Source organism: Vombatus ursinus, unplaced genomic scaffold, assembly GCF_900497805.2.
Source record: "Vombatus ursinus unplaced genomic scaffold, bare-nosed wombat genome assembly UNPS02009835.1, whole genome shotgun sequence".
NCBI classification, from domain to species: Eukaryota; Metazoa; Chordata; class Mammalia; order Diprotodontia; family Vombatidae; genus Vombatus; species Vombatus ursinus.
Genome location: NW_020949613.1, coordinates 1,799,274 through 1,823,577, shown reverse-complemented (window position 1 = coordinate 1,823,577; position 24,304 = coordinate 1,799,274). Strand labels below are relative to the sequence as shown.

Below are 24,304 nucleotides of genomic sequence, written 5' to 3'. Positions count from 1 at the left end.
TATTCTATTCTATTCTATTCTATTCTATTCTATTCTATTCTATTCTATTCTGTTCTGTTCTGTTCTGTTCTGTTCTGTTCTGTTCTGTTCTGCTCTGTTGATTGTCTCTTGCCCAAGGTCACATAGGTAGTAAATTAACAGAGTAAGAATTTGAACACAGAACCTTGGAGTTCCAATCCAGTGCTCTTTCTACTGAACTGTGAGACAGAGTCCTAGGAAAAGTGCTTATTAAACCAAATGTATTTGAATTTGCCCACGTGTTTGCAGATAACAGTTTCATCTATCAAGTTTGGGGCATGCAGTGCCTTGAAAACAGACATCAGCTTCTATTCAGTGTCCTAGAGTCTAGGACATGCTGCAATGCAGAGATTGCTTCAGTATAATCTCACAGACAATGAAGGAAAGGCTAGATGAATGTCCTTTATTTTCCGTACATTTAAGAAGGAAGAAGACAAATGTGAACTAGAGTCCTTCTTGGTATTCAGTTTAGCAGTCTAAGGCAACCTTGCCATTTGGGTATTTAACAAATGTTTTCTATTTCATAAAATGCCAGAGGTAGAAGAGATGGCAGACAGCACCTAACTCAACCACTTCAATTTACAGATGAAGAAAGTGAGGGCCAAAAGAGTTAAGTGATTTGGCCAAAGTCAGACAATCTGTTAAAAAGCATTTATTAAGCCCCTACTATGTGGCAGGCACTGTTAGGCTCTGGGGATACAAAAACATAAATTAAAAAAAGTCTCTCAAGGAGTTTATATTCTATAGGGGGAAATGACATGAACACCGAGGGGTGGGTTACCTGGGGCCTTGAGGCCACATGTGACCCTCTAGGTCCTCAAGTGAGGCCCTTTGACTGACTTCAAATTACACAGAACAAATCCCTTTACTAAAAGGATTTGTTTTGTAAAACTTGGACTCAAGTCAAAAGGCCACACCTAAAGACCTAGAAGGCCATATGTGGCCTTGAGGCCACAGGTTCCCCACCACTTGGGATAAAACTATATACAAAATAAGTTGTGATAATTAAGACTTTTAAGTTTTGCAGTGCAATTTACATATATTTTCTCAATCCTCAAAACAACACTGTGAGGTACAAGCTACTATTATCCCATTTTACAAGTGAGGAAACTGAGACTGAAAGAGGCTGTGACTTGTCTAAGGTCACATAGTTAGTGTGAATCAAGATTTGAACTGAGGTCTCTCTGACACCAAATCCAGGGTCTAGGCCAGAAGCATCAAAACAGGCAGCCACCAGCAGGCTGCAAGTAACCCACAACACTCCCAAGTACAAGAAAAATACAATAAAGTATAGATAAATGTTAACAGGTGATTTTTTTAAGTTAATATGTGACCCCCAGGGATCCTTGTGTATAGTTTAGTGCTCCCCATTTCCATTTGAGTTTGATACCACTGCTCTTGCCACTACTAAACTTAGTATACACAAAATTCATAAAACAAAACCACACTAACAAACAAATGAACACAAAGTAATTGTGTTCATTTCCTTGGGAAGGGGTGCACTAGTATCTGAGGGTTTCAGGAAAGGCATCATGCAGGAGGGACTGGCATACAGTAGGCACTTAATAAGTGTTTGATTGATTGATTTGAGCTAAGTTTTGAAGAAGGGGCAGGTAGGTGGCACAGTGGTTAGAGTGCTGAGCCTGGAATCAGGAGGACTCATCTTCATGAATTCAAATCCAACCTCAGACACTTACTAGCTCTGTGACCTGGGCAAGTCACTTAACTCTGCTTCAGTTTCCTCATCTGTAAAATGAGCTAGAGAAAGAAAAGGCAAGCCACCCCAACAATAACAAGGAAAGAGTATACAGTATCCCACACGTGGGGAACAGTTTATGGAAAAATGTAGAAGGATAGAAGATGGAATGTCATGTGTAAGGAACAGCAAGAAAACCAGCAGCAGAACTGAGGTTAGAACCTTATCTAAAGAATCCCTTTTTTGTGCTCTTTCCACAATACCAAGATAGGGAAACAGCGAGTTCCCCAATCACTGCATTGTCTAATGAAAAACAACTCGAGTAGCTGATGTACATAATCACCTTTCTTCAATCCAGCTGTTCCCCGTGGTTTTCTTTCCTTCTCTAACATAATCATTTTGATCATCCTACTAAGGGCAGGCACTCTCCTAGGTTGCTATGGGGATTTTCCTGAAGATAATCACTCATGAACACTTCCAGGGTTTAACCAACTGCTAGCCTCGGTCTGCAGCCTCCATCTTTAGATACAGCAAGTCCCAAAAGACAAAGAAATGGCTACAGTTGAGAGCCACTGAGATGAAGAAAGTCACCAACACCTCCAGATTCCCCAACTGGATTAAGGGATTAACATTCACGCTTGCCCAGAACCTAATTCTTTGGGGCTCTAGAGAAAGGAAAAATTAGAAGGGAAAAAATCCACAAAAAAAAAAAAAGTTTAGCAGGAAAAAAAAATAATAACAGCACTGCACTGGAAATGAGGAAACCTGAGTTCTAGCCCCAGTTCTAATTTATGACTCCATGACTCTGGTGGGTCATTTTCTACTTCTGTACTTTGTTATCCTCATTTATAAAATTAAGGAATAAGACTACATTATATCTAAGGGCCCTTCCCACCCTCCTAATCCATGATTCTAAGGATGAGATGTATAAGGCTTGCTAGGAAACCACCTCAGAGAAGGTTAACATTTAAATAATATGTTCCTTGTAGCCCAATCACCTTGCAAAAAAAAAAAAATCCAAATTTAGATCAGTTGCTAAATTATGCATAGATGCCCAAAGAATTGGAGATTCTAACCAACCATAGTAGCTATATTTTAAATACAATAGGCTGCACAAAGTTGGAAGTGGGGGTGAATGAGGAATAGACAAGCAAGATGTCTTCCATTTTAAAGCAGTCCTTGATCTGCTAAAAATGGGCACCCACATAACCAGGACTCTTCAAAAGCTCATTCAACAACAATAATAATAACAACAACAACGACGATGATACTTTTCTCCCTAAAGGGTAGGATACAGGAAAGTATAGCCTCCATCCCCACCATTTGGGTAATGCTGACACCTACTGGCTCTTTCTTTCTCTGCTCCCAATCCCTTGAAAAAAATACCTTACCACTCCATTTCGATGTTGTAAACTGATTTCCTTCTTACCCACATGGAAATATACCTGATTCCACACCATAGGGCAATTTACAAAGGTATAAGTACATGGAACATTTAAAGGAACTCTGTTAAAAGTGAGCTGAAGTACAATGTCTGCAGATACTAACTTATGAATGATTATTTTAGTTATTACTAGAGCATCCTCACCATGTATGCACTCACCCACAGCCTCAACTATATTTCTCTACAGGGAAATAATGCCTCAAACTACACTGTTTTCAAATTTGCTTATTACTAACAGCCAACAGTGACAGATTAAAGCATCATTATGTGTACATGAACATAAGGTGGCTCAAAGGAGGCAAAAATAATTTGTGAGACTGAAAAAGACAGAGATAGAGGCAAAATCAAAGAAGTCAATAGCCAGAAAGATAAAGAAAGAACTGAGAAATGGAGAACTGCAGTGTAGTTAGATCACTGAACTTGGAGTTGAGAAGATCTGCATTTAATCCTGCTTCAGACATTTTCTTAATTATGCAACCATAGGCAAGTCATAGAATCATAGAGCTGGAAAAGATCTTAGAGGTCATCCACTCCATCTCCCCATCCCCATTTTGCAGACCAGGAAATTTAGGCACCAAGAGATTACCATTAGAGTGTAAGTTCCTTGAGGACAGGAACCCTCTTTGGCCTCTTTTATTATCCACAGTGCTTAGCACAGAGCCTGGCACATCATAGACACTTAATACATGTTCATTAATTATTTATTGATTGGTAGATTGATGATATACTCAGGTTTGCACAACTAATCTATCTGATACAAATCTGAACTCCAAATCTAGCAGCGTATCAATGATGCAATATCTTTCAAATCACTGCATTATAGTTTTTTTTTTATGGTACAGTGGGAAAAAATCATGGATATGGAATCAGAGGACATCAGATTATGTTGGCTGAACAGCAGCCAGCAGAGTATCTTGTTTTATCAGTGAAATAGAGAGAGGCTATTGCCTGGAAGAGTTCAAGACAAGTGACACAGACAGTGCCCCTGGAGGCACTTACCACAAGTACTTGGCCCTTGAAGGGAGTCCAACATGGTAACAGGGAAAACGCAAAGATAAACTTTCTTCCACTCCTAAAGGAGGCCAATCACTTTGTTCTTGCAGAAAAAGGCAGTGAAGTGGTACAATGGAAGAGCCTGGAATCAGGAAGACCTGAGTTCAAATCTAGTATTCGACATTTACTAGCTATGTGATTATGAACAAGTCATTTAACTGCAGTTTCCTCATTTGTAAAATGAGAATAATAATAGCACCTGACTCCCAGGGTTGTTGTAAGGATCAAATGAGATAATAATTGTAAAGCACTTAGCACAGTATCTGGCATATAGTAAGTGCTAAATAATTGTTAGTTATTATCACTATTATCTTTCTCTTTCCCCAATATGGAGAGTCAGATGTAGTAGCAAAGAACTATAAATTAAGGGGATACTCAACAATTGGGAAATAGATGAGCAAATTATGGTATTTTAATGTATGGAAAACTACTATGCCATTAAAAAAAATGATGCATAGAATGGCTTCAGTGAAACCTGGAAAAACTTGTATGAACTGATACTGAGTGAAGTAAGCAGAACCAGGAGAACAATTTATACAAGAAAGGAGTAAAGACAAAATATTTTGAAAGACTTAAGATTTCTGATCAATGCCATGACCAGCCACAATGTTAGGGAACAATGATGAAGCATGTTAACCACTTCCTGAAAGAATAGTGATGCAGAATGAGACATACAATAAGCAGTGTGAGTTCAAATAATGGGATCACTTCAGAGGATTCATTATTCACATTAATTGGGATTTAGAAGTAAAATTTGACATGGAAAATGTAGGAATTTGTTTAGCTTAATGATTCCTATTTGCCATAAGAGGCTTGTTTTTCTTCTTTTTTTAATGGGGGAGGGCTTGGATGGGAAGGGGGGCAATTCATTGATCAATTTTGCTAATCTGTATTTTGCTTCCTTTTTTTTAATAAAAGCTGATTCACTGGGAAGGAGAGAGGAAAAGGATACATTGGGAAATGCAAGTGATGCAAAAAAAAGGCAAAATACATTTTTTTTAAAGGAGCAAAGATAAGCCAGTGGAGCTTAAAGAATCTGTTTGCTGAAATACTTCACTTAGCAAGTCAGTCTCATAAGCCAGCTATCTTGTCTTTGAGAGGCCCTATGGCAATGGCAGCAGTCATCCACTATTATTACATCAGCCCCTTCCCCCATCCAAAGAGTCTAAACTAACACTTCAGCACAAGAACATTTGATCCATTAGAGAAACACCAAGAAGCCAAAAGTTTAGTTTATAAGGAGGCTTCATGGAGCAAGAAGGGATTGTTAGTATTGTATTCCTGTAATTGGCTTCATAGCAGCAAAGTTATTGCACCTTGTTCTGATAGTTCACAAGCTCACCTCCCCAGAAGTAACCCAATGATTGACAGTGGCCTCACCTGAAAGGGCTCATAGACCTTCAGGTTTGACTCCACTTCTAGCAGTGAATAAAAATCTCTTTTAAACCAGCTTGTCAGAGAGCCAGGACCCTAGGACTGTGAATAACAGTAACACCATAGCGCTATATTAATACCCTGTTAAATGTTTTTAAATTTCACTGTTTAAGAATTCTCACTTGCAAGACCTGGACAATGTTGTTGCTGTTGTTGAGAGTGAGGCTGATGACTTTGCACAGCCCTGTCTCATTTAAATCCAATTCATTTGCAAGTCGAGACATCACCCTCCTGATGTCATTGGTCCTCTTCGAGAAAAGGACAAACAACAATCTGTTGTGAGTACTAGTAGCTACCCCACTGGGGACCCAACTGGCCAGTTCCAGTTGAGCAATACTCCCTCCCTTCCTTCCTTCCTCCCTCCTTCCCTTCTACCCTACCTCCCTTCCTTCCTTCCTTCCTTCCTCTCTGTCTGTCAACATAGGGAATCATACCCTTATGTGTGAGTGCTCTGCCCAAAGGAATACAAATTTTGATCGCTGAAACCTGGCAAGATATCTTGGGGTTTGGGCATGGAATAACCTTCTTAGGGATCAGCAAGGTGTTGAAATAAGGAGATGATTCGAGCAAGAACCAAACCCTCAAAGGGAGTTTTGTCAGCCCAGCCTTTCAGAGAGAAATATTGTAGCTCTAAGTCAATGAGGATTGCATGCATCATGGATAATAAGAATAATAATAATGATGATAATGATAGCTAGCATAGTATTTTAAGGTTTGCAAAGCACTAGGTAAATATTATCTCATTTAATCCTCACAACAAGGCTTGGAGGTAGGTGTTGCTATTATTCGCATTTTGCAAGATAAGGAAACTGAGATAGACCAAAGTTAAGTGACTAGCCTAAGATCACACAGCTGGTTCATTTATGAAACCAGATTTTAACCCAGATCTTCCTGACTCCAGGTTCAATGCTCTATCTACCTAGCTACTTCGTAGATCTAGAGCTAGAGTCCAGCCCCCTCATTTTACAGATGAAGAAACTGAGACACAGAGAGATTTAGTGACTTGCTCAATGTCACCCAGGCCAAGTGTCCAAGGCAGAATTTGAACACAGATCCTGACTCTAGAACCAATGTTCTTTCCCCTGTACCACAGAATAGAAATGTTCAACATTCATAATTTACTTTTTTACTCTCTATTTGTATTTAAACACATGCCAAGGTGATCTGGTTTTTTGGGAAGGAGTTCTATTGGGTTAGGTTACTTATTCTCTGGGCACAGTGGACAATGTGCTGGCTCTGGGGTCAGATGTCTGAATTTTCAAACTCCAGCTCTGCCACTAACCACTCATGTGACCTTGGGCTAGTCACTTCCTCTCTGGTTTCCTCCTCTGTGAGATGAGAGGGTTGTCAAAAAGTTTGACCATGAAGATGAGTTGAGAAAATCCACCTGCTTCCATTCTTTGTAGAGGTGGGACACTATGTGTCTGGAATGCTATTTATATATATAGCATTACACACACACACACACACACACACACACACACACACACACAGAGTCAGTTTTGATGATGTGATAGTTATACTGAACTGTGGGAATTTTTTTCCTCCCTTTATATTTTTCATTACAAGGAATTGTAACACTGGTTAAAAGAGGAGAGAGATACACTACAAAATGAAAATATCAGTGAAAAACATTTAAAGAAATACATCAACAAGGAAAAAAATGAGAGGTTTAAACTGAAAAACCTCCAAGTTCCCTTCAAGCTTTAAATCCTATGATTCTCATCCTATAAACAAATTCCAAACCGATTCAATAAACATGTGTCTAAGAACTGCTATCTAGAGGTCCTTCTTTGCATCATCCCGGGCTTGTTTGAGAAGTCAGTTGACAAGCATTTATGAAGTGCTTACAATGTGTCCAGCACTTTCCTAGGTGCTGGCAATACAAAGACCTTAATAAATTCCTTGACTTCAAGGATCATACATTCTAATGGGGGACTCTAGCGGTGGGAGGGCAGACTTCTAAAGTCACATATGCTTTTTAAGTCAAGCCAAGTCAATGATGTATGTATTAGGAGCCTATGATGTGCTAGGCACTATGTTATGCCTGGTGATAGAAAGAAATATAAAAATAGCCTCAGCCCTCAAGAAGCTCACAATTTAATGGCATTCATTTGATCAAAACTCAACGCTTGCTTATGAGACCTTGTAGGGACCAAGAAAAGCTTCGTCCTTGGACTAGCTACCCATTCTACTCCCATTCCCTCTGTCCTTGTATTTGTGATGGGAAACTCACAGAACAGATATTCCATTTAATTTCCTGCTTTATATGGAACCTAAGCATTGTTGGCTTTAGATTATTGTTCTCCTTGAAGCAGGAATGAAGGCCATGTTGGGGGAGAAGAATCGTTCAGTGATGGCACTCACAGCTAAGTTTTTCTAACTACTCAGGAGAACAGCACTCCCACACACAATTGTACTGAATCTTTCAAAAACCAGAGCTTGGGAAGCTGCAAAGAACTACAACCTCTGAAATGTTTTCATAATCCTACAGGAAAACAGATAGTCAGACAATCAGGTTCACAAGAATATGAATTGGGTTTTTTTTTTCTATTTTCAGTTTTTAAAAGTCTGGATTCTACTATAATTTTGTAAATTAAGATAAAAGATATTTAGAAGAAAGTATATTTAATTTGCACTATATAACATTTCACTTAGATATAGAGTTGGAAGGAAAACCAGAAGTCATCTAGTCCAGCTCCCTCATTTTACAAATGAGGAAACTGAGGCACAAATAGGTTAGGTGACTTGCCCTGTGATACTACACAATGTAGTCTTAGAACCAAAGTCTTATGACTCCACAGCAAGGGCTCTTGCCACTGTACCATACTGTCTCCCTCACACTAGTTCACCCCTCACTATTATTCTTTGGTCTTGCCTTCTTCCTATACCCTAAGTAAGTCTCAATGGTTCTACCCACCCCTTCCTCATTATATTCTCATCTTATCTTCTTCCATGACTTCTATTATTATCACACGGCAGAAAACTCCCAAAACTTCACCTCTATCTGCCTGACCTCTCCCTTAAGCACCAATCCTTCATCTTTAATTGCCTAGTCTCTACCAGGATGTCCCAATAGTATTCAAACTCAACATATCCCAAAATGAACTCATTATCTTCCCCTTGTTAATGACGAAATGGTCCTCCAATCCATAAAAGGTCCTTTTTTCATTTATTGACAGTATGTGATTTTTGTTTTGCTTTCTTATCAATGCAATTAGTTACATACTAACTTTCTCTAATGTTGAAACATTATTATCAAATTTCTATTAATCATATTTGTTCATAATAAACTTTTTATATTGAAAAAAGGGTCATATTTTCCTCTGGACTTGAGCCCTGATCTACCAGATTTAATCGCTAGTCAACTTCATACCATACCTTCTCCTTCCCCAGCTCCCATCACCATCCTTTATTTTTGGGGGGGGAGGGGGCAATCAGGGCTAAGTGACTTGCCCAGGGTCACACAGCTACCAAGTGTCTGAGGCTGGATTTGAATTTGGGTCCTCCTGACTCCAAGGCCAGTGCTTTATCCACTGTACCACCAGTCATGATCCGGGGAAAGCAACCTCTGAGGCAACCAAAAGACCTAGGAAAGAAAATCCTAGCTAGCAAAGTCCTTGGACTTGTCAAATGCTTTGATATAAAAAAAAAAACTGATATAATTTTAACAATGGAAATGACATCAAAGAAAATGTATTACCGTCTGCTTTGTTGCTATGCCGTAAAGACCATTGGACCTTGCCCTCCTGTATGTGTTGTCTCTTTTTTTTAGAATGTCATTTCCTTGAGAGCAGGGCCTGTCAAGCTTTTGTGTCTGTGTCCCTGGCACTTATCACAGGGCTTAGTATATAGTGGGTACTTAGGGCTTTTTCATTCATTCATTCATAAAATAATCTTTCTAACAGGTCAGTATTGCTATTTTTCTGCTCAAAGACTTTCAGTGGTTTCCATTATGGGCAACTAGGTGGCACAATGGATAGAGCACCTGGCCTGAAGTCAGGCAGACCTGAGTTCAAATGTAGTCTCAAATATTCCCTAGTTATGTGACTCTGGGCAAGTAGGTTGAAGAAATTTCCATTTCCTCATCAATAAAATGAAGATAATGATAGCACCTACCTCCCAGGGTTGTTGTGAAGATCAAATGAGATAACAATGGTAAAGCACTCAGCACAGTGCCTGGCACATCTTAAGTGCTATATAAATGCTAGTTATTATTATTATTATTATCATTATTGCTTAAAGGATAAAATTATAATTCCAGAGGATAAAATTATAATTCCATTCAAAGAATGAACAGGGACTATTTTTTGTTTTCTTGGTATCTTCAGTGCTTAGTATAGTGCCTGGAATATAATAAGTTCTAATCATCAACAACATCATCATCACTATTAATTTTTATTATTAAACAACATTATGTTATCTATTTACCCAATCGATTGTCACTTATGGAGTAAGCAAGCTGGCTCTGCTAAAGCAGCAAGGCACTCTGAGAAAAGCATTGTATGTACCAAGTCAAAACACCACCACCACCAACCTCAATCAACTCAGTGAAGACAGCCCAAGATCCTGACTCCTAGAGCCCTGGAATTAACATTGTCCTCTAGACCAGGGCTACTTAAACTTTTTCTACTAGAGACTCCTTTTCACCTTTCGGTAACCTTCATTGGTGTTGTGCAGTGCAAAGTGTGCATGCTTTGTGTTCAGAACCAAGGCTTCAGTGAAGTTGTTCAATGCAACACAGACAAGCGCTACCAGACATACCTTGGATTAATCATGCATTTGATTTTGAATTAATTTTTGGTTGTTGCATGTTCAGAAACCTTTCACTGTTGCCAAATTTTTTGTGACCCCGTATGGGGTCATGACGTCACAGTTTATGAAGCACTGATCTAGACCACTGGCCCTGTTCCCAGCCCAGACTCCATAGTCAATCATTGAGGGAAGCAATCGCCGCGGAGAAGCTCAGCTGCCACCACCAATTTCTGACCAAGTGCCACTGATAGGTGGGCAAGCCCAAGAGTCCTGAGAACATCAGCACCCCCTGGTCCTGCTCCCAGCACTGTCCTCAGACTAAGCCATCATCCTGGAAACAATTCTCAGGAATTCAGACTAGCAACTGAATGTTGCAGTTACATCTACTGAAGACAGAGACATTGCTTGACAAATAGTTTTTCATTCATTCATTCAATAAATGTTTGTTGGTAGATCAAATCAAGAACCTACACAAGGTGGTTCCAATCTGGTTCACACATTGGAAGTTCCCTATGTCCCTGCAACCCCTCTTTCTGACTGAATGGTTCTTCCCAGAATTTCCATTTAAGGACCATGCCAAGGCCAGCCATGTCTCATGCCTCTCCAAGTTATACTCTAGATTTCCTCTACCATCTTCCCCCTCTCACCAGTACAGTACCTGGCACATAGTAAGAGCTTAATAAATGTTTGTTGACTGACTGCTTTTCTAGTTATATTTTACACTATTCTCCTTTGAATCAATCCTCTATATTCAGATACACTAAGACTACTTAACTTTTCCTAATTTCGTCCTGACCGTTCCCATCTCTTTTTATTTCCCATGCTCGGAATGGATTTACTCCAATTCTCTCTGCCTGTTGAAATCTTTCTCTTCCTTTAAGACCCAGCTCAGGTAACACCTCCATATAACCTTGTCTAATTCTTTTACCTAGAAGTAATCTCCCCTCCTTAATTTCTTACTTTTCTTTTTTTTTAACCTTTGATGAACTTGTCACACTCCACCCTGAATAATTATTCTTATTTGCATTCATGTCTTATAGATCACAAACTCTTTGTAGACAGGGATTATGTTGGTTTTCACCTTGGTTTCCCAGGTGCCTAGGACAATACACTGCATAAGCACATAATAAATGTTTGTAGAATTTAACACAGTTTTTGCTCATTAGGTTGGTTGGCACTTATTTTCCTTTATTCTATTGTAACAAAATACACTAACTCTTATAAATTCATTAGAATTGGAAAGGGCAGATTGAGACAGAAGAGTGAATACAGGTCATTATAGTGCCATTAAGAAGAAATGACAAAGCCAGCTGAATAGGTTCACCATAAATTTATATTATCTAATTTCATTTGGGTCCTCATTTGTATGACAATCCTTTTATGCTTCCCTAATTGACTCTCTATCATACTGCTACAGAAGCTATTCCCAACTATCTCTTCACTCCTCAGACCTCTCAAACCTACTCCTCCTTCCCTCTCCTTCAGCAGAGGACTTTGCCTCCTACTTAATAAAGGCCATTTCTTCTTCTCCCCACTTCTATAACCTCTACATCTTCCTGTCTTCTCTTTGGCTACCGTCTGACAAAAAGTTGGCTTTTATCCTTGTAAGGCCAACTGTTCTGCTAATTGCCTAGATTCCCTCCTCTCCCACATACTTTGAGTACTTACCACTTTGATCATATTCTCTCTCTGTCTCTCTCTGTCACTGTCTCTGTCTCTGTCTCTCTCTCTCTCTGTCTCTCTGTCTCTCTTCCCTCCCTCCTTTTCTCTTTTTCCCTTCCTCTCTCTCTCTTGCTCTCTTACTCTCTCATTCTCTCTCTCCTATCTATTGGCTCCTACCCTACTATCTACAAATATGCTTCAGTCTAACCCATTCTTTCAAAAGCTTTTACTTGACTCTGCCATTCACTATCATCCTATGTCATAAGCAAACTCCTAGAAAAACAGTCTAATCTCACTGACTCTACTTTCTCACCTTCCATTCATTTCTCAAATCCTTGAAATCTGGCTTCTTACCCCACTATTGTTGTTGTTGTTGAGTCATGTCTGACTTTTAATAACCCCTTTTGGGGTTTTCATGGCAAGGATACTGAAGTGGTTTGCCGTTTCCTTCTCTGGCTCATTTTACAAATGAGGAAACTGAGGCAAACAGGATTAAGCAACTTGCCCAAGGCCATAAAGCTAGCAAGTGTCTGAGGTCAGATTTGAACTCATGTCTTCCCGACTCCTGGTCTGATGCTCTATCACTGCACCACCTAGCTGCCCCCCAAGGGAAAGGCCATGCCTTTATCGTCTACATGTGGCAATAAACCTCCCATTCTCTGAGCCAAACTACAAAAATACACTACTGCTAGATTCCACTAGATGGAGCTAGTCTTAAATATGTGCATGAGGTCACTTTCCCTTCCCCAGCATTTGGTGTCTCTATTACATTGCTCCACATTTGTTACTGTCATGTTGCTCCACCAAAATGTTGTATAGGTATCTCAAATCCAAGTACAAAACAAAATTCATTATCTCAACCTTATCAAACTTATCACTCTTCCAAAATTCTTCATTTCTGTTTGAAGGCCTCACCACTCTTCTAGTCACCCTGGGATAAAACCTTAGAGTTATCCTCAATTCTTCATTCTCCCTTATCCCCCATATCTAATCAGTTGATAGCACTCATCAATTCTAACCCCACAACTATCTCACATTCATTCTCTTCTCTCCACTCATATACTTGCTACAGCAATGCAGGTCTTCATCAACTCTCAGCTGTACCATTTCAATAACATCCTGATTGGACTCACAGCTTCCAGTCTTTCCCCTCTGCAAACAATTCTCCAAACACCTGCCAAAAGGCTCAAGTCTGAACATGCCCCTCCCCTGCTCAAGAATTTTCAATGGCTCCCTCTTCCCTTTAGAGTAAAATACAAACACCTCAGTTTAGCATTCCAAGTCCTTCACAATGTAACTCTGGCCAACCTCTCCAAATACTTCACATAACTCGATATCTTAGCCAAACTAGCCTACTTCTCTCTCAAATGTAGGCTCTATTTCTTCTTTGAATAGTTTGTCTTCACATCTGGAATATACTTCCTGCGCATTCTAACTTGGAGAATCTCTAGATTCCTCCAAATCTCAGTCTATGTCTCACCCTGGCAGGAAGCCTTTCCTTATCCCCTAATGCTAAGTCTTCTATTCCTCCTCAATTATCTTATATATGCCTGTCACTTTGTTTTTTTTTTTAAATCTCCCAGCAGAATGTAAACTCCTACAGATCAAGAACTGCTTTTCATTTATGTCTTTGAATACCCCAAGTCTACCACAGTGCCATTCGCACAGTAGGCAGTTAAATGAATGCTTGTTCAACTAAACTGAATAATCTTTTAATACTTCAAAGCTTCTGGGATTCCATTGGTGTGGCTATTACTTCCACTAAAACAGTTCGTCTAAAACAAAAATACATACTACTCATTAAATTTACTCAGATGACACCATTGTTGAAATTTCTTAGTATAATCCTCATTTCAATGTTGTTTCCACATAGAACTCTCTTGTATTTTTATTAAACTCAAATTTGGGGGTGGGAGTGGGGGGGGGCAGAGAACCATGGCCCTTACAGATAAAATGTCCAATATAAAAGTGGCTAAAATCATTGCCAGCTTACTTGGAAGGGTACAACAGCTACTATATAGAATCAGACCAACTTGAGGAACTATAAGGCAAAGGAAGATCTAAGTCTGTCTTTTGCAAAATAGTTACCTAAATTCTGTCTTCCCAACCTATGGGGAGCGCATCCAAGTCTTTCTGTACATCTTCCATGTGGAATCTACTCAATACCCTAGAATTCTTCCTCTCAAGCTGTCCATCTGTTATCCTTCATTTTGTTGCATAATTACCCACCCCTCTGTTTATGAATGTCCCCAATGATGGTTTTATGCCTCTTCCAAGCAAATCATTGTTAGTATACTGCTGTGGCCTATCCCCACCATGCATCTGTCTGTAGCCCTTTTGTATTACCCGCAATTTTGATTCATCTGAGATTGTGGTATTCCATGATTCCCAGTCATATAGCATCCCTGGGAGAATGTTGGTGCTTAAAAAAATATGGGCTTTTGTGGCCGTGAGCAGCTTAGGATGATCGAGAGTGCTGCCCACTTTCCCAAATGGAATTCAGCTGGAGATCCTCCTCCCATTCAAATCTGGGACATTGTTCTTGGCTGTGGGACTGGCTATTCAATCACTGCTGGGAAAAGAACTCAGAAGGGATGTTCTATGAAGAGTGGGTCAAAAGCACCATCTGCATGTGTGAAAGACATCACTTTTCTGGGCACAGACACATATATCTAATAAAAAAATTAATATTATTTGCTAAATTCACTCAGCATCATCTTTGAGATTTTTCAGTTCAATCCAGTCTGAATATTATTTCCATGTAAGACTCTCCAGCAAGTGTGTTTTTCTTCAATCCAAAGTTGGTGGGGGGGGGGGAGGAAAAACCCTGGACCTTAGAGATAAAATATCCAATGCAAAAATGACTAAAATCATTTAGTCAGCTTTGCTTGGAAGGATACAATAATAGCTACTAGGTAGAATCTGATCAACTTGAGGAAATAAGGCAAAGGAAGATCTGGGCATGTCTTTTGCAAAATAATTACCTAAATCCTGTCTACCACCCCAGAAATAAACTGTAAACATAACTTACTGTCATAATGTGATTCATGGTCTGGAATGGACTAGCGATAAAGCTATCATTGGAATCCAGGGAGTTCGATGCTGAGACAACGGTTTCCTAGAAGAGGAGGGGGAGAGGAAAGCAGAAGCAGAGAAAGAAAGATGGACAATTATTTTAGCAGGTCACTTACTTTATGACCATTATTTATTACCTCATTCTGAATTTTCAATAAATCAAGGACATCCAAAGCTCCTCCACTCACCTTATTAAATCAGAATGCAAATCCCATAGGTGACAAGATCCAGTGATTCATTCCACAATTACTAAGCACCTATTGGCAATGCAATGAGGGAGAGGCACAGAAGAAACAATGTTCTGACTTGCTCCTAATTCACTGAGTCTGAGAGTAGGAAGAGCAGACCCTCACCTGCTTTACTGCTAAAGCATTGCCTGGGAGGGCAATAAATTCACGCCCTTTTTCCTTAGTCCCTGTGGAGGAGGCCCAAGACGTTCCAAATGCAACTTCCAAAGTGCTTTGATGAAACTAATTTTATTCCAAGGCAAGAAATCATAGCATATTTTAAAACAATAACTCATTGCTACTGTCCTCCATAACCTCCCAGATTGAGATGTTTGCTCTAGAGCAGTTAGAGGTTGCATTAGCTGCTGAGGGACAGCGTTTGAATTGGTTGGTTTTTCAACTTGGGCAGCCTCTCTAGGGCACTGCAAAATTTTTACAATTTGTCTACTAAAAAAGAAAATAATAATTCTCCAAAAATTTTAATAAGTAAGTTGTCTGTGAATTCCTAGAGGAGAAGCATTTTTACCACTGAAAAATTGTCTCAGGACTACTCATCTGGAAGAGAGGCAATTTATTATTTTTAATATCATCATCTAGCATTTACATAATGGTGTAAAGTCTGCAAAGCAATTTACAAATATTATCTAATCTTACCTTCAAAACAATCTATTGTTATCCCCATTTTGCAAATGAGTCAACTGAGTCAGGCAGAGGTAAGTAATTTGTTCAGATACACACTCCTAGTTCAGTGCTTTTCTTGCCCACCCTCAAAGCTTGCAGTCAGGAAGTTGAATCTTCCTGACACCTGGGCCTGGAATCAGGAATATTCATCTTCCTGAATTCATATCTAGCCTCTGACACTTCCTAGCCATGTAACTGTAGGCAAGTCACTTAACTGTGTTTGACTCAATTTCCTTATCTGTAAAATGAGTTGGAGAAGGAAATGACAAGCCACTCCAGTATGTTTGCCAAGAAAATCCCAAAATGGAGTCATGGAAAGTCAGACATGATGGAAACAACTTGACAACAAAAAAAATTCCTCCTCCTCTATTCTGAGTTCTGAATAAGAAATTTCACTGTAAATTAAGGAAATGAGGAGACAGGTTTAGGGGGCATTGGTAAACAGATTTTTCTGGTCTACTGTTCTACTTATTCCCCTTTCCACCCCATGCCCTTTCCTACTCACTACCAATAATGCCATGGGTACTATAGCCACACCTACATTTCTATGAATCTAAGTACTCAAAATCAGGCTGGTTCCATCTCTGACATAGCCAAACTCTACTCCGCCCGTGCCCTTCGTTAGTGCCTTGTGCCACCCACAACACTCTGCCCTGCTGTACTTCTCTCACCTCAAGCATCCCAGTGTCCAAGGTCACCTGAGGGCCTCTACTTAGACACACCTACCAACCCATTTCTCTCCCTCAGTAATATATCTACCACTTTTGACCATAGCCTTATGATACTAAATTTTTCCTATAACCTTTTTATACCTAAAATCATGCAAAACACCCATACATAAAGATGCAGTATAAGAGGTCAGACAGGAAGTTGCCTCTTACTACAAAACCTACAAGAGGGCATTCTCAAGATCATGTTCCAAATACCTTTCTGATACTTACCCTCCACCCATCTCAAAAGCTGAGAATATTTTAAAATTGAGCCACTGTTGACCCGAAATTAATTTTTACAAACATTTTCATCATGGAGATGTCTTTTGGGCAGCGAGGTGGTCAAGTATACAGAGTACCGGCCCTGGAGTCAGGAAGACTCATCTTTGTAGTTCAAATCTGGTCTCGGACACTTACTAGCTGTGTGAGCCTGGGCAAGTCACTTAACCCTGTTTGCCTCAGTTTCCTCATCTGTAAAATGAGTAGGATAAGGAAATGGCAAAGCACTCCAGTATCTTTGCCAAGAAAACCCCAAAGGGGGTCACAAAGAGTCGGACATGACTGAAAACTGAATAACAACCTTGTCTTTACATTCAGTCCATGGGCCCTGGAAAACACTCAGAATACATGAGGTGGGCCATAATTCCAAATCTATGATAAAGAAATATTCCAGAGTTCACCTCCTATTATTGTTTTCAAAACCGAGTCATTTTTTTTACTTTGTCTCAATGCACTAAAAGTATAAAAAAAGCTACTGAGAAGCCTATTTAATAAGTAAACATTATATATAGGCATATAATATATTTATTTGCTCTTTTAAAGGGGCTTCTGTTCTTGTGCAGATAGAGATACATGATGAAACTGAAATAGACACTTTTTGAATCCTAGCACACTGAACGCTATATAGCTTGGCTTTATTTGAGTCCTAGATCACACTGCCATCTGGTGGTACTCCAAAAATTTACGAGTATTCGTACAGCTAAACTGCATCATCTGAGCTAGGACCATCACGCACCCACAACAGAAGAAAAATGAAATTGGGAGTTAGCTAGCCAATGGTTAATATCTCAGTGTATATTATTTGAAATATTAGTACTGAGATCACTACATTTAAAAATAAACGATATAAAAATCTAGAGGATAATGTTTTTTAATCATTCACTCTAAGCACCTAAGCAATATCTTGAACTTAGTCTATGCTTAACAGATTTGGTCCAATTGATTTTTTTTTCTTCAAGCTTGTAAACCTATTTAATTTAGACTTTCATAGATGGAAGTAGCCTTAAAGTCTTTCTAGCTCAACCACTTGTTAGGTTCAGCACCCACAAACAGGATTCTTCTTTGCACATATGTTATTATGCATTTTGCTCTTGTTCTAAAAATAAAGCAAAGATAGATAAACAAGTCTATCCTAGAAGGAAACTAAAAAGAGCAGAAGATTATATGAGAAACGATCTTATTTGTAATTTTTCTTTTCAAATAAGTGTGTTCATAGTCAGGCCTCTCTTAAAAATATTTCAGTTGACCATTAAAAAAATAGGACTGTCAACTTTTTCTCTTATTAATAATAGTATTATTATGAAGAGTCCTATTATTTGGAACTTAACCAGATTCCTAATTCTAATTAAGAAAAATTTAGGAGTATCAGTCAACATAGATTCAGCTTCTACCTAGAATTACTTCATTCAAAATTTTTTTTGGTTTTCACATTGCTTTTATATCCAAATATATCCTTTCCCCTTACACCTACTAAGCCATGCCTTGTAATAAAGAATTAAAAAAAGAAAGAGGAAAAAAAAGCAGTTCAGTGGAACCAATCAACATACCAACCATATCTGACAATATATTCAATATTCCACACCCATACTCCCTGCCCCAGGAAAGGGGAGTATATATTTTCTCAGCTCTTCTCAGGACCAAGATTAGTCATTATAATTATACAGCATCCAGTTTCTTTTTTTTTTCTTTTTTTCAAAAACATTATTAAATACCTTGTACAGGTAAGGCAAAGTCCTGGGTGCTATAGAGATTTCCTTATGTAAGGGAGGAGCTGTAATGAGGCAATCAGTCACACCACCCCACTTAGAGTAGCTAACATAATTCACTAACCCTGAATTCACTAACACCTGTCAGGTGGTAACACCTCTATTGAATCAATCAGTTAATCAAAAGCATTAATCTAATGTACACTGTGCCATGCCCTGGGGGATTTCTATTAAATGGCAAGCTAGTTTGGAACCCAAAATTTCAGTGTCTGACAGAACAGAAGAGAAAACAATTTCAGTCAAGCCTAAAAGTAAATTGTTAGCTGGGGAAGAGCAGTCTTTTCCACCTACCGCTTTATGATAAGAAGACAACCTTGGGGACTTCAGAGGGTCAGAGGATTTAGACTTCTCATTGGCATCCTAGCAGCAGCCCTGGGATAATAGAGATTTATAGTAGTGACCAAAGCAGCTAAGTGGTACACCGGATTAAGTGCTGGACCTGGTGTCAGGAAGATTGATCTTCGAGTTCAAATCTGGCCTCAGACACTTCCTAGCTATGTGACTCTTAACCCTATGTGCCTCAGTTTCCTCATCCATAAAATGAGCTGGAGAAGAAAATGGCAAACCAGTCTAGTATCTTTGCCAAGAAAACCCCAAATGGGATTTTGAAGAGTAGCACATAACTTAAATGACTAAACAGCAACATAGTAGTGTGACATTAGGAGCCAAGGACAAACTAAAAACATGAAAGGAAAGGTAGCTTCAAGATCCTACAAAGATCTCAGCAGAAAGCTATACCATACCTAAAAGACCACTTTCCCTCTAGATTCTAAAAGTACTTGTGATAGAATGTTATGGCACTGGGGGAGGGAGCCAGAGAAGAGTGATGAAGATGTTTGGACCAGCTGTTCTTACTGTACCACTGTATCCGCGTCTTTTAGTCATGCCTGACTCTTTGTGACCCTTGTGACCTCATTTGGGGTTTTCTTGGCAAAGATACTGGAGTGGTTTGGCAAATCCTTCTCCAATTTATTTTACTGATGAGGAACTGAGGCTAATAGGGTAAAGTGACTTGCCCAGGGTCACACAGCTAGTACATATCTGAGGCTGAATTTGAACTCAGGAAAATGAGTCTTCCTGACCTCCAGGCTAGTGCTCTATCCACTGCACCACCTAGTTACCCCTCTTTGAAAGAGGAACACAGTAAATAAATGGAAAGGATAGGATGAAAAACTCATGCCTTCCTGAGTCAGACCAAAGAATCTTCTGCAGATTCAAATACAGCTGAACTGACACTAATTCTTTCTTATGGCAGCTAGGTGGTAAAGTGCATCGAGTACTTGGTCCTGAGGCAGGAAGGCCCGAGTTCAAATCTTACCTCGGATATTTCCTATCTGTGTGACTCTGGGTAAGTCACTTAACCTTAGCTGCCTCAGTTTCCTCATCTGTAAAATGAGCTAGAGAAGGAAACAGCAAACCACTCCAGTATCTTTTTAACCCCTGTTTGTCTAAGTTTCTTAAAATACTACATACAAGACCATTCTATTAAAGAACAAGTACTATACCTCTACTCTCCTTGAAACTGAAAAAAGGGGATAATACTAGCACATCCTTCCCAGGGTGGTTGTGAAGATTAAATGAGATATTAATTGTAAGCACTCAGCACAGTGCCTGGCACACAGTAAGCACTATAGAAATGTTCACTATCATTATTCGGCAATCAAATCCAATACAACTTTGTGGTGGCATGCCTTACATTATTGCCATATTCAATTTTCATACAGACATGCTCCACACAAGATTGCCTGATGTTGTGGTACAATTATACAGTATATCATAGACAGTGTGGGGTATCAGCAGGCTAGCCATGGAGCAAGGAAGGTGGATTCAGATCTTACCTATGCCTATATTGGCTCTGTGACCAATCATTTCATCTCTCAATACCCAGGGTAACTTTCCAAAACTATAAATTACTGAGCAGGTACTGACCCACTCCGGTAAAGGGAGTTTACTTATCAGTTTTCTTGTATGCCAGTAAGATCATAAGTACAGTTTAAAAAACAAAGCCACTATCAAGTTATGAAAACTTGATTAATGATATGTGACTGTCATTTAATTTTTTTTTCCTTTCAGAGGCAATTGGGGTTAAGTGATTCACCCAGGGTCATACAGCTAGTAAGTGTCTGAGGGCAGACTTCAACTCAGGTCCTTCTGGCTCCAGGGCTGGTGCTCTAACCACCGTACCACCTAGCTGCCCCTGATTATCACTTTATACAGCTGCTCCTATACCCCCTATTTTGTGGAACCAATTAATTACAAGGTGTGGGGCAGGCTTCTTCCTGTACCTTTTCTCATCAAGTAAACTATAAATTTCTGATGCAGAGGGTTCATGTCCCCTTATGTAACTTTGTAACACCCACAACACCTTGCATGCAATAGGTGCTTTTTTCCCCCCATTTCTTCCATTTTCTAACAACTATCCAAGGTCATTAAACCCAGTCAAATGTATTCAAATTGAAAGTGCTCACAGAATAATGTTGCTTTTACAGTCTACAATTCAAGTGGTTCTTTTCACCTAATGATGTGCTTGAAAAATAATTAGAACAGGCCTTTTAAGCTCTCCATTTGTACCAGATCTAACACCAATACCCATTAAAAAAAAAGTATGTGGCTTTATTCATTTTAAATTGTCTACAAATAACAAGATGAAAACATGAAATGTGTGGAAAGTATACTAAATGCTTAATTCTGGAAAGAATTAAAAGTTATAATTTCAAACAGTTTTATATAATTAAAATAATATTATGTTAAAGACATCTCTTTATCTGTCATACCTCTGGCTCTTTGTTTTTTGCTGGTATTCCAGTCATTTCTACTGAATTTTTTCTGGACAGTTGGGCAGCAACAGTTCCCTCAGAACACAGACAATTTATTAAATGCATTCCCACATGTCTGACATTCTGATAAAGAAACATAAGAAAGAATAATTGGGTTTTTCAAAGAGGTATATTCAACTCTATTCCCAAAGCCAAGGCTGGTTAATTTTCCTATATTCAATTTATAGGTCTCCCACACATTCACTTTCAAAGTAAAAATAGACAGCCAGGTAGGGGGATAGCATTACACACCTTTATTATGTTTCACAGACTAGGACACAGCATATTTTTATAAATGATACAGAAATCACCCCTACTTGCCCCTGAAGAGATGAGCCAAACAATGACACTTACTCTTAATTTTTTTTTTTACTTCCAATTTTGGGTCATAAAATCACAAACCTAGAGCAAGAAGTGACTTCAGAAGCCAATCGCCCAACACTCTTATTTTACTGATGAGGAAACTGGGATGCAGAGAAGTTAAGTGATTTGTTTACTATTTGACCAGATCTGATTTAATCAGTGTCCTATTGATAAATTAGTTAAAATAAAGAGGTAATTTCATAAAGCAAATATATGTACATATGCACATATGAAATTGTATGCTTTATGAAATTACTTCTTTATTTTATTTATTTATATATACATATAAATGTATTTTAAACTTTTAAAAATTATAAATGTATTAGGGAATGGCTGAACAAGTTGTAGCATATGATTGTGATGGAGTGTTATTGTGCTGTAGGGATGGTTTCAGAACATACATGGGAAGACCTTTATGAACTGATGTAAAGTGCAGTGAGAAGAACAGAGAGATTATTGTGCATAGTAATAGCAACATTGTAATGATGATCAATTGTGAAACACTTGGCTACTCTGATCAATATGATGATCCAAGACAATTCCTTTTTTTTTTTTTAAATATGGAACACTTCATGAATTTGTGTGCCATCCTTGCACAGGGGCCGTGCTAATCTCTGTATCATTCTAATTTTAGTATATGTGAGGCCAAAGCAAGCACGATCCAAGACAATTCCAAAGGACTCATGAAGAAAAAAATGCTATCTACCTCCAGAGAGAGAACTGATGAATTCTGAGAGCAAATTGAAGTAAAATTCTTTTGTTTTATTTATTTTTCTTTTTTTTACAATATGGCTAATCTGGAAATATGTTTTGCATGATTTCACATGTATAGTTGAGATTATTTTGCTTGCCTTCTCAGTGGAGGGGGAAGGAAGGAGAAAATTTGGAACTAAAATTTTAAAAAGAAAAGAACGTGTAAAAGAAATAAATAAATTTATTTTTAAAAATAAAACTTATGAAGGGGAATGATAGAAGATTATGAGCAATATCAACTCACAATAAAAAGAGAATATACAGAAGATAAAAAACAATTTAAAGAAAACTTTTCAGGTCAACTAGATAAGAAAGTTTGTCTCAGGGACATTTAAAGATAAAGCTGGAAGGAAGACAAAAACTGACAAAAGATAGAAAAAGATCTTAAGTTTTGAATAACCAACTCTTCTCAGTTTCAAGGATAGTAGAGGTATAGTACTTGGTGTTTAATAGAATGGTCTTGTATATAATATTTTAAGAAATGAAATAAATTTTATTTTTAATAAAAAGAAAAATCAGTTCAAGTAAACAAAAACTATTTTTGTATTTCCTATGTGCATGACACCACGCTAAGTGCTGTGAATTGGTGGGGTGGAAGAATATAAGATAGTCCCTGTTATTTGGGAATTACAGTCTACTTAGGTAGATAAGACACATATTTAAAATTTCAAAAGGCATAAAAGACAGACTCTATGACAATAATTCCATTATTGGGAATATACCCAGAAAGTGCTGTGAAAAGAAAAAAAAATCTTTGAAAATATTTTCACAGCATCATTATATGTAGTTTTTTTTAAAAAAGCAACCTGTGTGACCAACAATACAGGAATGATTAAATTAATTGTGGGACACTAATATGACAGAGGGTAACTAGGTGGCACAGTGGATAGAGTACCAGGCCTCTGGTGGCACAGTGGATAGAGCCAGGAAGACATCTTTCTGAGTTCAAATCTGGTCACAGACACTTACTAGCTGTGTGACCCCAGGTAAGTCACTTAACCTTAGCTGCCTCCGTTTCCTCAACTGTAAAATGAGCTGAAGAAGAAAATGGCAAACCACTCTAGTATCCTTGCCAAGAAAACCCCAAATGGAGTCATGAAGAGTCAGACACAACTGAAATAATACAAAGGGGTAAACAAGCAAATCCCTAAGCATTTATTGAGTGCCTACTGTATGTCAGGCACTGTGCTAAATACTCTAGATAGAAAAATAAAAGCAAAACAGTCCCTGCCCACAAGGAGTTCACATTCTAATGGAATAATAAATAGCTAACATTTATACAGCATTTACTATGTGTCAGGCACAGTAAGTACTTTACAATTATTACATCATTTGATCTTTACAACAAACCTGGGAGATAGGCGCTGTTATTATATCCATTTTAGTGATAAGGAAACTGAGGCAAAGTTTATGTGACTTGCCTGGGGTCACATGACTAAGAAGTGTCTGAGGCTGGATTTGAACTCAAGCCTTCTTGACTCCAGGTCAGGTGCTCTACCCTTGCACCTCCTCACTGACACACATGTAGATAGATAGATAGATAGATAGATAGATAGATAGATAGATAGATAG

General features: G+C 38.6%; 1 protein-coding gene and 1 non-coding gene across 2 annotated transcripts in view; both read right to left on the bottom strand.

The window, feature by feature from the left end:
* LOC114036390 overlaps positions 1–24,304 on the bottom strand; it is a 62,996-nt gene that overhangs the window by 19,249 nt on the left and 19,443 nt on the right. Inside the window, exons 4-5 of the mRNA XM_027852892.1 lie at positions 21,575–21,700; positions 15,094–15,180 (exon numbers count right to left, since the gene is read on the bottom strand). Coding sequence (XP_027708693.1) covers positions 15,094–15,180; positions 21,575–21,700 — 213 coding nt within the window. The remainder of the gene's footprint in view (positions 1–15,093; positions 15,181–21,574; positions 21,701–24,304) is intronic.
* Positions 22,534–22,637, bottom strand: LOC114036515. Its single transcript, XR_003568338.1, has one exon. It is a non-coding gene; the product is annotated as a U6 spliceosomal RNA (small nuclear RNA).